Below are 14,270 nucleotides of genomic sequence, written 5' to 3'. Positions count from 1 at the left end.
AAGGAGCGTGCAGGGAATTTTAGCCTTAAAAATAAGCACTCAACAAAATAGATACCAACATTTGAGGAAAGCCAACAGAAAGAGATGCACCAAAGTAAGCAAATTTTACACTTAATGGAAATGGGAAATATGTAAAATAGAAATAATGGAAATATTTATAAAATATTTTGTAAAAATTTATAAAAATGGAAATAGTATCATTCTTGGGGTTAATGTGGAGATGAAGTGACTTTTTACATGGAAAGGGCTTAGAACATGATTGAAACATAGTAAATACTTGATAAATACTAAGTTATCAACAGACAAAAGGACTCTAATTTACATTGGCATGATTAGAGAGGATATTGTATCCATGCAAAAGGAACAATGAAAGATTTTGGAAATTAAAAATATAATTGTCATGGGGCGCCTGGGTGGCTCAGTCGTTAAGCGTCTGCCTTCAGCTCAGGTCATGATCCCAGGGTCCTGGGATCGAGCCCCACATCGGGCTCTCTGCTCAGCGGGGAGCCTGCTTCTCCCTCTTCTACTCCCCCTGCTTACGTTCCCTCTCTCGCTGTGTCTCTCTGTGTCAAATAAATAAATAAAATCTTAAAAAAAATATATATATATATATATGTAATTGTCACAATAAAAAGCTCACTGGTTAGGATAAATAGAGTAGATGCTGTAGAAGACTTAATGCTTCAGCATTAATAGAAACAACAAATAATACAAGCACAGAATATTTTAATAAAACGGTTTATCAGGCAATCATGTGACCTCCTTGTTTTTTTTTTATACTACGTTTTAGAAGATACAGAATTAACTTGCAAATATGAGACATTTTGAAGATTTAACAGTAGACTCTACAAAGGGAAAAGAATGAGCAGTTAATTTTGAGAAGACTGTGAACAGAACTCCAGGCCTAATAGAAATTCCTTCAGGATTTGATAGAGTTGATGAAGAAGTACTCATCCCTAACAGCTATTTCTTCTTCTTTTTAATTTAAATATAATTGACATGTAACATTATATTAGTTTCAGTTATAGAACATAATAATTTGATATTTGTATATATTATGAAATGATCACAATAAGTATAGTTAACATCCATCACCATATGGTTGCAATTTTTTTCCTTGTGATGAATTTTTAAGATCTATTCTCTTAGCAACTTTCAAATGTACAATATAATAACTATCATTAATACAAAATGCTAACTATAGTCACCATGCTATACATTACATACAAGGACTTCCAGTTATAAAATAACTGAAAGTTTGTACTGTTTGACTCCCTTTACCATTTCACACCTGCCCTACGCATCACCTCTGGCCGCCACTTACCTGTTCTCTGTATCTAAGAGTTCAGCATTTTGGTAGGGTTTGGGTTTTGGTTTGGGTTTTGTGTTTTTAGGTTCCACTTGTAGGTGAGATCATAATGTTTTTCCCTGTCTGATTTATTTAGCATAATACCATTAAAAGTCAATTGGCAGATGGCAAGATACCCTTCTTTTTTATGATTCAGTAATACTCCTGTGTGTGCACACACGTGTGCATGCGTGTGTGTGTGTGTATACATACCCTATCTTTTTTATCCATTCATCCATCAGTGGACACTTAGGTTGCTTTCATATCTTGGCTATTGTAAAATAATGCTTCAGTGAACACAAGGATGCAGGTATCTCTTTTCAAGTTAGTGGTTTTGTTTCCTTTGGATAAATACCAGAGTGGAATTGCTGGATCATATAGAAGTTCTAGTTTTAATTTTTTGAGGAACCTCCATACTGTTTTCCACAATGGCTGCAGCAGTTTACATTCCCACTAACAGTGCACAAAGGTTCCTTTTTCTCTACATCCTCACCAACACTTGCTCTTTCTTGTTTAAGGCCAATATTTTCTTACTAATTTTCTGTCTGGATGATCTCACTGATGAAAGTGGGATATTAAAGTCCTCTACTGATTGGGCACCTGGGTAGCTCAGTCTGCCTTCAGTTCAGGTCATGATCCCAGGGTCCTCAAATCAAGTCCCACATGGGTGCTCCCTGCTCAGTGGGGAGCCTGCTTATCTCTGTCATGCTTTCTGTCCCTATCTCTGTCTCTCTCAAATAAATAAATAAAATCTTTTTTTTATTTTTAATAAAATCTTAAGAAAAGTCCTCTACTATTATTGTATTGCTGTCTATTTCTTCCTTTAAGTCTGTTAATACTTGCTTTATATGTTTATATGCTCTGTTAGGTGCATAAATATTTACAAATTTTATATCTTGTTGGATTGACCCATTTATCATTATATAATAACTTTGTCTCTTACTGTAGTCTTTGTGTTAAGGTCTATTTTGTCTTATATAAGTATAGCTACCGAGCTTTCTTTAGGTTTCCATTTGCATGTGATACGGTTTTGAAGGTGGGGTTAGGAGCTTATGGCCAAGGAAGAATTCTTGAGACGTCATTGGTGCAAAAAAGGTGGTTTTTATTTAAGTACAGAGACAGGATTCCTGGGCAGAAATAGCTGCTACCCTGGGATTGTAAGGAACAACTGATTATATGCTTTGGAGTTGGGGGAAGTAAAAACAAAGGGAAGTTTCCAAAAGGACTTTCATATGCTAAGGAAGACTGACAGGATCCTGGAGGCCTAGTCAAGCTAATATTGTTTTTATCTCTAGCAAAGCTTAACATTAAGACAGTTTGGGGGCACCTGGGTGGCTCAGTCGCTAAGCGTCTGCCTTCTGCTCAGGTCGTGATCCCAGGGTCCTGGGATCGAGCCCTGCATCGGGCTCCCTGCTCCGCAGGAAGCCTGCTTCTCCCTCTCCCACTCCCACTGCTGTGTTCCCTCTCTCACTGTCTCTCTCTCTCTCTGTCAAATAAATAAAATCTTTAAAAAAAAAAAAAAAAAAACATTAAGACAGTTTGGAGTTTCCTAGAGGAATGTCATACTCTGCCTGCCTCAGGTATTTGTCAGTGGGCTGCAGGTTATAAGAAAATTTAATTTTATATGCATTTCCTTCTTCCTTTGTTCCCCACATCACATGGAATATCTTTTTCCATCCCTTCACCTTCTGTCTGTGTATCCTTAATATATGAAGCAAGTCTCTTGTAGGTAGCATATAGATAGATGGGTCTTATTTTCTTTCTTTGCGATTTGATGATTTTTTGTAGTGATATGGTTAGATTCCTTTCTTTTTATCTTTTGTGTATTTACTGTAGGTTTTTGCTTTGTACTTACTGTGAAGCTTACGTAAAGCAACTTATATTTTTAAGTCTATTTTAAGTTGATAACAACTTAAGTTTCAACACATCCTAAACCTCTACATTTTTACCCTCCCCCCACTTTATGTTTTTATGTCACAATTTACATCTTTTTACTTTGTGCGTCCATTAACAAGTTATTGTGGTTATAGTTATTTTTACTAGTTTTATCTTTAAACCTTCATACTGGCTTAATACGTAATTAATCCACCACCTTTATGACATTAGATTATTCTGAATTTTACTATACACTTACTTTTACCAGTGAGATTTATAGTTTCCTGGTTTTTTGTTACTACTTAGTGCTCTTTCATTTCAGTTTAAAGAAGTACCTTTAACATTTATCCATTGGTGATGAACTCCCTTAGCTTCTGCTTGTCTGGAAAACTCTTGATCACTCCTTCAGTTCTGAAGGGCGGTTCTGCCGTATATTCTTGGTTGTCAGTTTTTTTGTTTCATTCAGCACTTTGAATATGCCATTGTCTTCAGGCCTGCAACGTTTCTGCTGAAAAATCTGGCAGTATTAACGGGATTTCCCTTTTACATAACAAGTTGTTTCCTTCTTGCTGCTTTTAAGATTCTCTCCTTGAGAAAAAAAAAAATGTGTCTTACAGTGGGTCTCTTTGGGTTCCTCTTATTTGGAAACCTCTCAAAACCTCTCTGAGATTTTTGGCTCTGGTTGTCTATTTCCTTCCCCAGGTTAGGATAGCTTTTAGCCATTTCTTCAAATAAGTTTTCTGCTCCTTTCTGTCTCTTTTCTACTCCTGGGAGGCCTATAATATGAATACTGAACAGCTAGATATTGTCCCATAAGTCCTTTAAGCTATCTACTCATTTTCATTGTTTTATTTTTTCTGAGTTCTACTATCTTACCTTTGAATTTACTGACCTTTCCTCTGCCTCAATCAAGTCTGCTGTTGAACCCCTCTAATGTATGTTTCAGTTCATCTATTGTATTCTTCAGTTCTGTGACTTCTTTTTGGTACTTTCTTATATTTTCTATCTCTTTGTTGAAATTCTCACTGTGTTCATCATTTCTTCTCTTGAGCTTGGTGAGCAACTTTATGACTATTATTTTGAACTCTTTATCAGGTAAATCACTTACTTCATTTCATTAAGGTCTTGTTCTGACGCTTTCTCTTCTTCTTTTGTTTGGAAGTATTCCTCTGTTTTTTCATTTTGCTTTACTTTCCCTGTTGGTTTCTGTGCATTAGATAAATCAGTCACCTCTCCCAGTCTCAAAGAAATGGCCTTGTATTGAACCTTATTATTCACCCCTGCCCTAGCTCATGATTTCCCAAGCAGTCTATTTTATTTTAAGTGGCTCCCAGTAGTTAAAAGGTGTGCCAAGACCTGTCAGTGTCTCAAAGGGGAGCATCTCAGTCAGCACCTAGATTCAGGCTGATTGGGAAGCCTGACCCTCCACAGTAGCTTTTAAAGTATGCAAATATGCCCTTTTTTAGGGGAATACTGGGAGATGGACTTTTCTGTCTCCTCCCTCCATGCTGAGCCCTGGGGTGATAGGCAGTTAAGAACTGTTTTTTGTTTGCTGCTGTCCCCCTTTCACCTGTGAACACAAGCCCTGCTGGCCCTCAGAGCCAAACCATCAAAGGGTGTGTTCTCTGGGCAGCAGACACAAGCTCCTTTCTTAGCAACCCCAACAACCTGGGTGGGGCAAGAGAGTACAAAGATGGCACCCACCATCTTCCTTCCCTGGAGAGTGCCTAAGTAAGTTCTTATATATGTGCCAAACTAGAAGCCTGCCCCTAAGGCCGAATCTTCAACACAAGCAAAGAGGCCTCTTACACATAAAGACTGGGGGTGTGTTTCCTTCTCCTGTCTCTGCATTCTGCCCTGGGGGTGGTGGCCAACCAAGAACTGTTTTTCCATTTGTTATTAGTCCCAACTGGAGCCATGAACACAAGCCATGGGGGGCAATAGAACCAGATGGTCAAGGGGTATTCCTTGGGCAGCAGACATGTGGACAAGTTCTGCTCTGGGAGACCCTGGTGATCTGGAGCTCAGCAGAGGGAGCATTTGAAGATCGTACCTGCCCTCTGAGGTCTCTTGAGAGGATTACAGTCAGCTCATAGATGTGTGTGTGTATGTAAGATTGTATTTATTTATTTGAGAGAGAGAGCACAAGTCGGGGGGAGAAGCAGAGTGGGAGGGAGAGAATCTGAAAAAGACTCTGCTGAGCCCAACCCGATGCACGGCTTGATCCCATGACTGCGAGATCATGACCTGAGTTTAAAACCAGGAGTCAGATGCTCAACCGCCTGAGCCACCCAGGCACCCCTAGAGGTGTGTTTAATTGGAAGCCTGCTATTCTGACCACAGCTATGAGAGAGGCTCATAGGCCTCCATCACAGAAAGACTGGGTGCCTCAATCTGTTGCCTCTCTGCTGTACCTACCGTGGTGGTAGCTGGTTAAGAACTTTCTCCAAGATCTGCAATCTTTAGCCCCACTGGTCACCAGAGCCAAGCAATCTAGAGGTGTCTCCTGGGCGGCAATTGAAAAAATCAGGGTGCCAGACAAGGAATATACAGGAAATACCAGTGACCTGGAGTGAAGCAGAGCGGGGGTGCAAAGATGGTACTTGCTGGCCTCCATCTTTGGAGAGTGTTTCAGTAGGCACCCCCAGATGTGTGTTAAATTAGATGTCTTTAGGCCTGTGCTTTAAGATACGCAAGTAAGTCTGTCTCGTAGAAAGTCTGGGCACTTTTCAGTCAGCTGCCTCTGCTCTGCCCTGGGGTAGGTGAATTTGCACTAACGCTTTAAAAACTGTACCTCAGTTTACTCTAGTCTTGGGAGTCTTGGGGTCACAGGCTCTAGTTGACTTTCAAAGCTGGAGATTTTGGGTGTTCATCTGTCAGGTGCAGGTCTTAAAAGTTGGGGTGCCAGATGTGTGGTTCAAACCCTTTGCTCTTCAGGGAGAAGTGTGAGGTTGTGAGTTCCCTCCTGATTGTGGGTTACCATGCTGGGGGTGTGGTTTATGGTGAGATTGTGTCTTGGCCTGTCCTTCCCCCTTTGACATGGGTTTTTTTCCCTTTCACCCAGTGGGAGGAAGTCATTCATCTAGTTTTGAAGTTTTTTCCAGAGGAAATAGTTCCATATGTAGCTTTTAGATTCAGTGTGTCCGTGGGAGGAGGTGAGTTTAGGATTCTCCTACATTGCTATCTTGAATCAGAACCTTCCTATTAGCTATTTATACTTGATAGGTATTAATCACTTTTAGTAAGATACCACATTTTAAATTCATATATCTTGTATTGCAAACAATGAAGACTCTTAGATACAGCATAGTAATTCAGTTGGTAGAGCAGTTTTGGGCACAGCAGATTATGGTGTATGACTAAATATAGGTAATGATATAATCTCAGTGCCCATTTATATAGGAACAAAATTAGATGGCTTACAATACTTGGTTTCAAGATGTAATTTAAAAAAGGTCTGTAAGCAGTTCCACTCCCAGTATGTACCCAAACACGAAAATGTCCACACACAAAAGTTAGTACTCAGATGTTCATAGCAGCATTATTCATAATAGCTAAAAAGTGGAAACACTTATGTCCACCATCGGATGAATGGATAAACCCAAGTTGTATATCTATACAGTAGAGTATAATTTATCTATTACAGTAGAATATAATTTATCAATTAAAAGGAATGACATACCACTTCATACGTAGTAGGATAGGTATAATTAAAAAGACAACAGCAAGTATTGATGAGGATACAAGGAAATTAGAACCCTTTTACACAGATGGTGGTAATGTAAAATATTGCAGCCCACTATGGAAATAAATTTGGCAGTTCCTTAAAAAGTTAAATACATAGTTATCATATGAGCATATAATACCAACTAGACATACACTGGAGAGATTGAGTCATATGTTCACACAAAACTTGTTCATGAATGTTTATAGCAGTGTAATTCATGAGAGCCAAAAGATAGAAAAGGCCTAAATGGCAGCCATAAAATGGAATGAGGTACTGTTAAATGCCACAACATGGATGAACCTTGAAAACATTACACTAAATGAAAGAAGCTAGACACAAAAGACCACCTGTTGTATGATTGTGTTCATATGAAATGTCCAAAATAATAGAGACAGTAAGTAGATTAGTAGTTGCTAGGGGGCTATGGGTGGGTGGGAGGCACTGAGACTGACTGCTAAAAGGTATGGGATTTCTTTTTTGGGGTGATGCAAGTGTTCTGACATTTAGTATTGATGGTTATACAACATCTATTTGTGGATGTAAATGTGTTTGTATCTCTGATACTATTTTAGAATATTTTAAAGGAGTACTGAATGTAGAGTACAGGCTTTGAATAGATTACCCAAGCCTAAATTTTGATTATAGACAAGCATTAAAATGAATGTAGTATATGACTTTTTCTAGAAAACATGAAGAATTAAATCACTACAATAGAGATGGGTTGGAAGATGGAAAATGGGTGGATATACAGGGGAAACAAATGTGTTAAGTAGGGGTGAAAACCAGCTGATTATTAGCACAGAAACAGATCCCCCCCATCCTGTGCCAGTTGTTGAGTCATTCAGCAGGTTTAGTCAGTCATTTATCAAATTTTTTTTAATACAAATTATATGCCAAGCCCTGTGTCTACGTGCTGACTGTCTGCTTTGAATGAATCAGATTTTATCCCTTACCTCATGGAGTTCATAATCTAATGAAGGAGATGGGCAATAAAAAGGCAGAACAAACATTATGATTAAGAAAATGTTATGAAGGAAATTAATATCCCTTGCCTATTTATAGAAAATAGGGAAATAGGAGCTTTGTGACGTACTTTTGGTAGGGTGATCAGTGATGGCCAGTGAAGGCCTTTCCAAAGAGGTAGCGTCTAAACTGAGACCTAAAAGGTATTGGAAGGAGTCAGCCATGGGAAATTTGGAGAAGGACATTCTATGCATAATGAATCCTTTATTTGAAGACCCTAGGATGGCATCTTTGAGAAACAGACAAGAAGCCATTATGGCTGGAGCTTAGTAAATTGAGGAAAGAAGTCATGTTGTAAGCACTAATAGGGACTTTGGACCTTGCACTGAGAAATTACCAAGAGCTATTAAGCAAAGAAGTGACATGTTCTGAAAGACTACTCTAGCTTTGGGATGGAGAATGAAGAACTTGGTAAGAAAAAAAAATAGGGACAGCAGTTAAAAGGCTATGGCCGGGGCACCTGGGTGGCTCAGTCAGTTAAGTGTCTGACTCTTGGTTTCGGCTCATTGTGGTCTTGGGTCATGGGATCGAGTCCCTTGTTAGGCTCCACGCTCAGCTCTGAGTCTGTTTGGGACTCTCTCTTTCTCTTTCTCTCTTTCTCTCCCTCTGCTTCTCCCCTGTGCGTGCACAATGCGTACACACTCTATCTTTAAAATAAATAAATCTTAAAAAAAAAAAGAAAAAAAGAGGCTATGGCCAGAGCTATCCCAGACATAAGGATGGTGGCAGAGTGGATGGAGAAGAACTATTAAATTCAAGGTATAGTTGGAACGTAGATCAGCTGGATTCAATGTGTTGGATGTTGTGGATGGTGGAAAAGATTCAGGAATTACTCTTAGCCATTTGTTATTAAAATCTATGTACTCTGCATGGAATCAAGTATGGGTGGTAGGAGTATGTTGTATACATAATGATACATAAGTTGATATTTATGTAGTGCTTTGAAAGTACTGCCACATCTAATACTCATTTTGGGTTCTCTAATTTTTTTAACTGAAACGTTGGTTTTAACTGAAACGTGTTGGCAGTCTGAATTTAGTTACAGTTTTCCTGAAGTAGAGCTTAACTGGCATTTGGAAGTGTTGAGGCTACTTAAAATTCTCACACCTAAAAATCAGTCCTTCCCCAAACTAAACATTATCTCTTACAAAATCAGTGTGGGGTTTTTTTGGGGGGGCAGGGGAAGATAGTTTTATTTTTGAAGGAATAGGGTAGAAGTTAGAAAGTTTTTCTAAGGGTTGGGGTGCCTGGGTGGCTTACTTGGTTGAATGTGTGACTCTTGATCTCAGCTTAGGTCTTCAGTGAGTTCAAGCCCTGCATTGGGCTCCGTGCTGGTATGGAGCCTACTTTTTAAAAAAAAGAAAAGAATTTTTTTCTCAAGAGTATATTTTCATGATGTGTAGTTAGATTTTGTCTGAATGAGAGTATAAGGTCAACTAGATTTTTATGAAAGATACCAAAAATTTTAAAAACTTGCCACACTGTTACATAATATAGTTGAATTAACAGAAATAACTTCAGATTGCTATTATTAAGCATTTTTCTTTTTAGAATAGAGGTTATTGCATACTATATAATTTCATGGGAAATTCAAATAAAAAACTTAGAGCTACCACAAATACATTCAGTACATTCTAGTATAATTTTGTTATACTTGATATGAATATCTGTAAATTGATTATTTTTTCCTAGACTGTTTTCAAAATGCAGTTTTTAGCATTGATCTTCAAATGTTACAGATTTGCAGGAATTGATATATTAGTTCCTCAAGGAAAAAGAAATCAGTCTTATTTATTTATTTTTCAGAGGTGGCTGGATCCAAACAAACCAATAAGGAAGCAGCTGAAGAGTGAGCATACATATTTACTTGACATTTTACAAGTATACTTTATAAAGATAAAGGATTAATATAATCTGATTAATTAGAACTGCTTTTATTAATTCTAGGAGGATCTCCTTACAGTTTGAACTTCAGAGTCAAATTTTTTGTAAGTGACCCCAACAAGTTACAAGAAGAATACACAAGGTGGGTTTATGGAGCATATTTTTCCTGAAAATATTGTCAGAACTATTGCGAAATTTTGAAATTATTTAGGCAGATATAGATTGTCATGGTGTGTAATTCTGAGATTCCCAGCCGTGACACAGAATGGGTTATAGATCTTTCATGTTTCCTTCCGTCTTGGATGGCTGGGAGGGCTTTAGGAGATTGGAACCCCAAGACCACCCCATCCAGCCACAAGCAGCCTCCTGAACCATATGAAATTAGATTTTTCTACTTGTAAAAAATGGTTAAGAAGTACTGCTGTAACTAATTGAGGTAATCAGATGAAATTATAATTGTATCCAAGTGATGCTGCATAGTGAGAATTGTGTCTGCTTTTTTTTTATGTAAAAGTGTATTCTATATATATATTTTTTATTTCCATTGAGGAGAACATAGAATTTAGAAAAATATATAACCATTATGTGCAGGAGTAATGGTCAACAGGTACCTTTTTTTTCCCTCTGAAAATAGAATCTGTAGTTCCCTTTTGCTAAGATTAAAAGTCTTTTATTTTTTTCCTCCACCCCTACCATTTTCCTTAAAAGTATAATTAACATACATTGTGTTAGTTTCATGTGAACAGATACCTTTTTATAAAGGATGTTGGCAGGGAGTGCGCTAGCACACTTAGATCTTTAAGTGCCCACTTCATTGGCCATTTTAAGTCTGCTCTTGAGTCATGATCTAATTTTGTTGTCATTTCTACTTGACAAAGTGTACAGAAGAATGACCCAGGTGAGTATTTTGAAAGTGTATGAAAATTACGTGAGCTGTTTAAGGTAGAAATGGGAATAATCATAGTGTGGTATCTGTACTTGAATCTTGTGTATTGCTTGAAAGAATTAGTAATTAGTTTTTTTTTTTAAAGACTAAAGAAAACATTAGCATGTAAGACCTTCCATAAAAGTCTCAGCTATAAGAATATAGGTCAGTGATTATATTCAGAATTACTCTAAAAGGTAGGTGCTAAATTAGCAATTTGTACCTAAAGCTACCTGTAGATGGGCTGTGAGATGTTACCATGTTGGCCATTGTTTAGAATACTGTGGTGATGTGGAGCAACAAAAGAATAAATTAAAGATATTTAGCTGTATCTGCCAATCCTCAGGTGTTTATAAAATAGGGTTTTCAGTAGACCAAGTAAGTAGAGTTAGATTGACATTCTTGAGAGTCCTTTTCTGTGTGTTTGTTGAGGGCAAGGTGTTACCTTTTTTCTAAAAGAATTTAGGAATGTAGGCCCTGGATTAGGCAGTCCTAACATTCAAAACTAATAATATTTCCAAGGTAATTTATGTTGAAAAGCAAAGTTGTGTTATATGAATAACCTTCAGTTTAATATGGTAGCTCTTAATCAGTCAAGTTTTGTTGTTGTTAAATAATTAACAAAATCTTTTATTTTAATAAATAATTCTTAGTATTGTAAAACTTTTCCTAATTTTGGCTTAACTTCAAGAAAACTACTCTGAATTAATGAAAATTGTGAATTATAAAACATTTTTAAGTGCATTTTACTATTTCCTGGTAAATGTAACCTGAAATAAAGTAGCAAAGTATTCCATAATACATATTTTATGTAATCAGAGTCTTAAATGTATAAGAAATATTTGTAATTAAAAGACCAATAATTTAAAATTGGATTTCTAGGGGCACCTGAGTGGCTCAGTTGGTTAAGCGACTGCCTTCGGCTCAGGTCATGATCCTGGAGTCCCGGGATCGAGTCCCGCATTGGGCTCCCTGCTCAGCGGGGAGTCTGCTTCTCCCTCTGACCCTCCTCCCTCTCATGCTCTCTGTCTCTCATTCTCTCTCTCTCAAATAAATAAATAAAATCTTTAAAAAAAATAAAATAAAATAAAATTGGATTTCTAATGTTTTTAATATTTATGAAAGGTTTGTTAGCATAGCAATTAAAATATTGTCATTTGGAGCCATAGTCATAATTTACTTCACTCAAAATAATGTCTTTGAATTTCTTAATGGAGCTTGAATGTGTTGATTGTTTTATAGCCTGTGTTTAAAACATAATCATGGAATAAATGTATCTCAAGGATAATTAAGTCGTAATATCTTCCTGAAGTAGAAGGTAAAGCCAAGTTTGGTAGTAATCAAGCAATTACTTTGTGCTCAGTCTGTTGTCTAGAGGATTATCTTTTTCTCACTAAAAATAATGTATTCTTTCAAGAGTCCTTTATAATAGAATGTCCTAGAATCTTGTAACTGGTGGTATTTGGTAAAATGAGTTAAGTAGCTAGTTTTCATTATATTACCATAGAGTATATCAGTGAATCTCCACCCTCACTACAACTTAGAATCACTTAGGGGAACTTTAAAACATGCTGATGCCTTTGTCATACCCCTGAGATATTCTGATTTAATTAGGTCTCAGATGGGACCTGTGCATAGACATTATTAAAAGCTTCCCAGGTGATTCTAATATGCAGCCAGGGGTAAAGAAATACCCCTTTAAAACTTTAGTGCTTGGGTAGCGTTAATGCAGTGGTCATGATAATAATATGACACCTTCAGCTACAGTTGCTAAATTTTAAGGACTAGTTTAAACCCATGAAACAGGAAACATGCCACACCTCCTTACCTTGAGATTCCATTCTAGATAAGTCGTAGGAAAAAGGACCTATAGAGCCTACAGGTCATTTGGTATTAGCAGGTGCTGGCATCCTTAGAAGTGGAGTTTTCTCAGGAGTCATGACACTACAGATGACATTTCTTTGGTGCCTTTTTTGTGCTTAGGTATACTCAATACATAATAAGTGCTCATGGTATTGGTTATTGTCTGGATTAGAAAAGCTGTATTATTTTTACAATTATTAAACACGTCATTTCTGTATTTACCTCAAACATTATTAATCTATCTTAAAAGTCTTAATTGTCTTTAAAAATTGAGTTTTTATCACCTTATTTAGGGCCTGTGGGATACATATACTAGACAAGTGATATTACTTCCTTTTTTACAAATATAGAAATTAAGGCTCAGCCAAATTTTAAGTAATTTGCTAAAGAGCACCAGCTGGTTTAGCTTAGGACTTGAATTCTGGTTTCCACTCTGTCAGTCCTTACTGGGTGGTATATAAATAAAATTCAGCAGGCATAGGTATTATTTGTGTAAGATTTACAATATTATGTCAAGAATATACATGCCTTTTCAATCTTAACTAAAGATTGGTTCCTACCAGGAACCTTTAACTTTTAATTATGAAACCAAGAAGCTAGGTAGAAATATATTGTCTTACACTGAATAAGTAAGTAATATTTACAATATTACATATTAGTTCTCACAGGGAGTTTATGTACTTCATTAATATGTGAAGCCGAATATTTGTATCAACTTTTAAAAAAAGTTTTAGCGAATATCTGATTCTCTGAAAGCCTTAATTATGTTTTTTGGTAATTTGAATATTGTCATGGAGCTCTTTGATAATTTTAATCAGCCAGACAACTAAAATTGTTAGACATGATTTTTGATTCTTGGAGTGTGTATGCTTTTTTCAGTGGGGTAAAATAAAGTCTTAAAATTCCCTGTTTAAGCATTTAAAGCCACAAAATTTGGTCTTCTGCCAACGTTACGCATCATAGGTGACTTGTTGCAAGCATTGGCACATCTCTGAGGGAATGACTTAACCCCAGTAGTGGGGACAGAAAGACAATGCCATCTTATAAGAAATCTCAGCATTCTTTTTAATAGAAATTTATATTTTTGTTGGTTTTAAAAGGAAGTTGGGTACTTGGCAATTCTGATAGTAGGGAAGGCAGCTTAAGTTTTTTGTTTTGTTTTGTTTCTGACTAAAGAGAGCTTTCTTAACTCAAATGAAAATGGAAAGGTGCTTTTCTACATTTAGCAGCTTCCGACAGTGTAATGATGAGATGACCATAGGCCTGTCTTTGCAGCTGGCCTTCTGTCTGAGCAGAAGGGATGACTTCTCCACTTGATCTCTAGTGCATTGCTACTGTCAGCTCTCCTATGTCTCTGACTCAAGTTTTCTGTGTTTCCCAGTTCTAATTTCTACAAACACCAATATTTAGAATATTCTCCCTAATCTCCCTCGGTCACGTAACTCTTAAAGTTTTTATAATAGAAGCTAGTGGAAACAAGTTATTTGAAGTACAGAATTTCATTTGTCAAAGGATTTTAAAGATTGGGATTCATGAATGTATGAAAGCTTATTTAAAAATATCTTTATATGCTAATATGTAGATTATAAAAGCAAATATTTAAATATTTCAATTTTATTAGTTAA

At 36.7% G+C, this 14,270-nt stretch overlaps 1 protein-coding gene across 5 annotated transcripts in view; it reads left to right on the top strand.

Moving 5' to 3' along the window:
* PTPN4 (protein tyrosine phosphatase non-receptor type 4) overlaps positions 1 to 14,270 on the top strand; it is a 229,593-nt gene that overhangs the window by 94,478 nt on the left and 120,845 nt on the right. For 4 of the 5 annotated variants that reach the window (XM_078070674.1, XM_078070670.1, XM_078070671.1 and 1 more), the window contains 2 exons: positions 9,780 to 9,822; positions 9,900 to 9,999. In XM_078070674.1, coding sequence (XP_077926800.1) covers positions 9,780 to 9,822; positions 9,900 to 9,999 — 143 coding nt within the window. The remainder of the gene's footprint in view (positions 1 to 9,779; positions 9,823 to 9,899; positions 10,000 to 14,270) is intronic. The other variant, XM_078070673.1, reaches the window with a different exon arrangement.

The sequence above is a fragment of the Halichoerus grypus genome, chromosome 4 (assembly GCF_964656455.1).
Source record: "Halichoerus grypus chromosome 4, mHalGry1.hap1.1, whole genome shotgun sequence".
Lineage (NCBI taxonomy): Eukaryota > Metazoa > Chordata > Mammalia > Carnivora > Phocidae > Halichoerus > Halichoerus grypus.
Note: the sequence above shows the minus strand (reverse complement) of the source record. Positions and strands in the feature narration are given on the sequence as shown.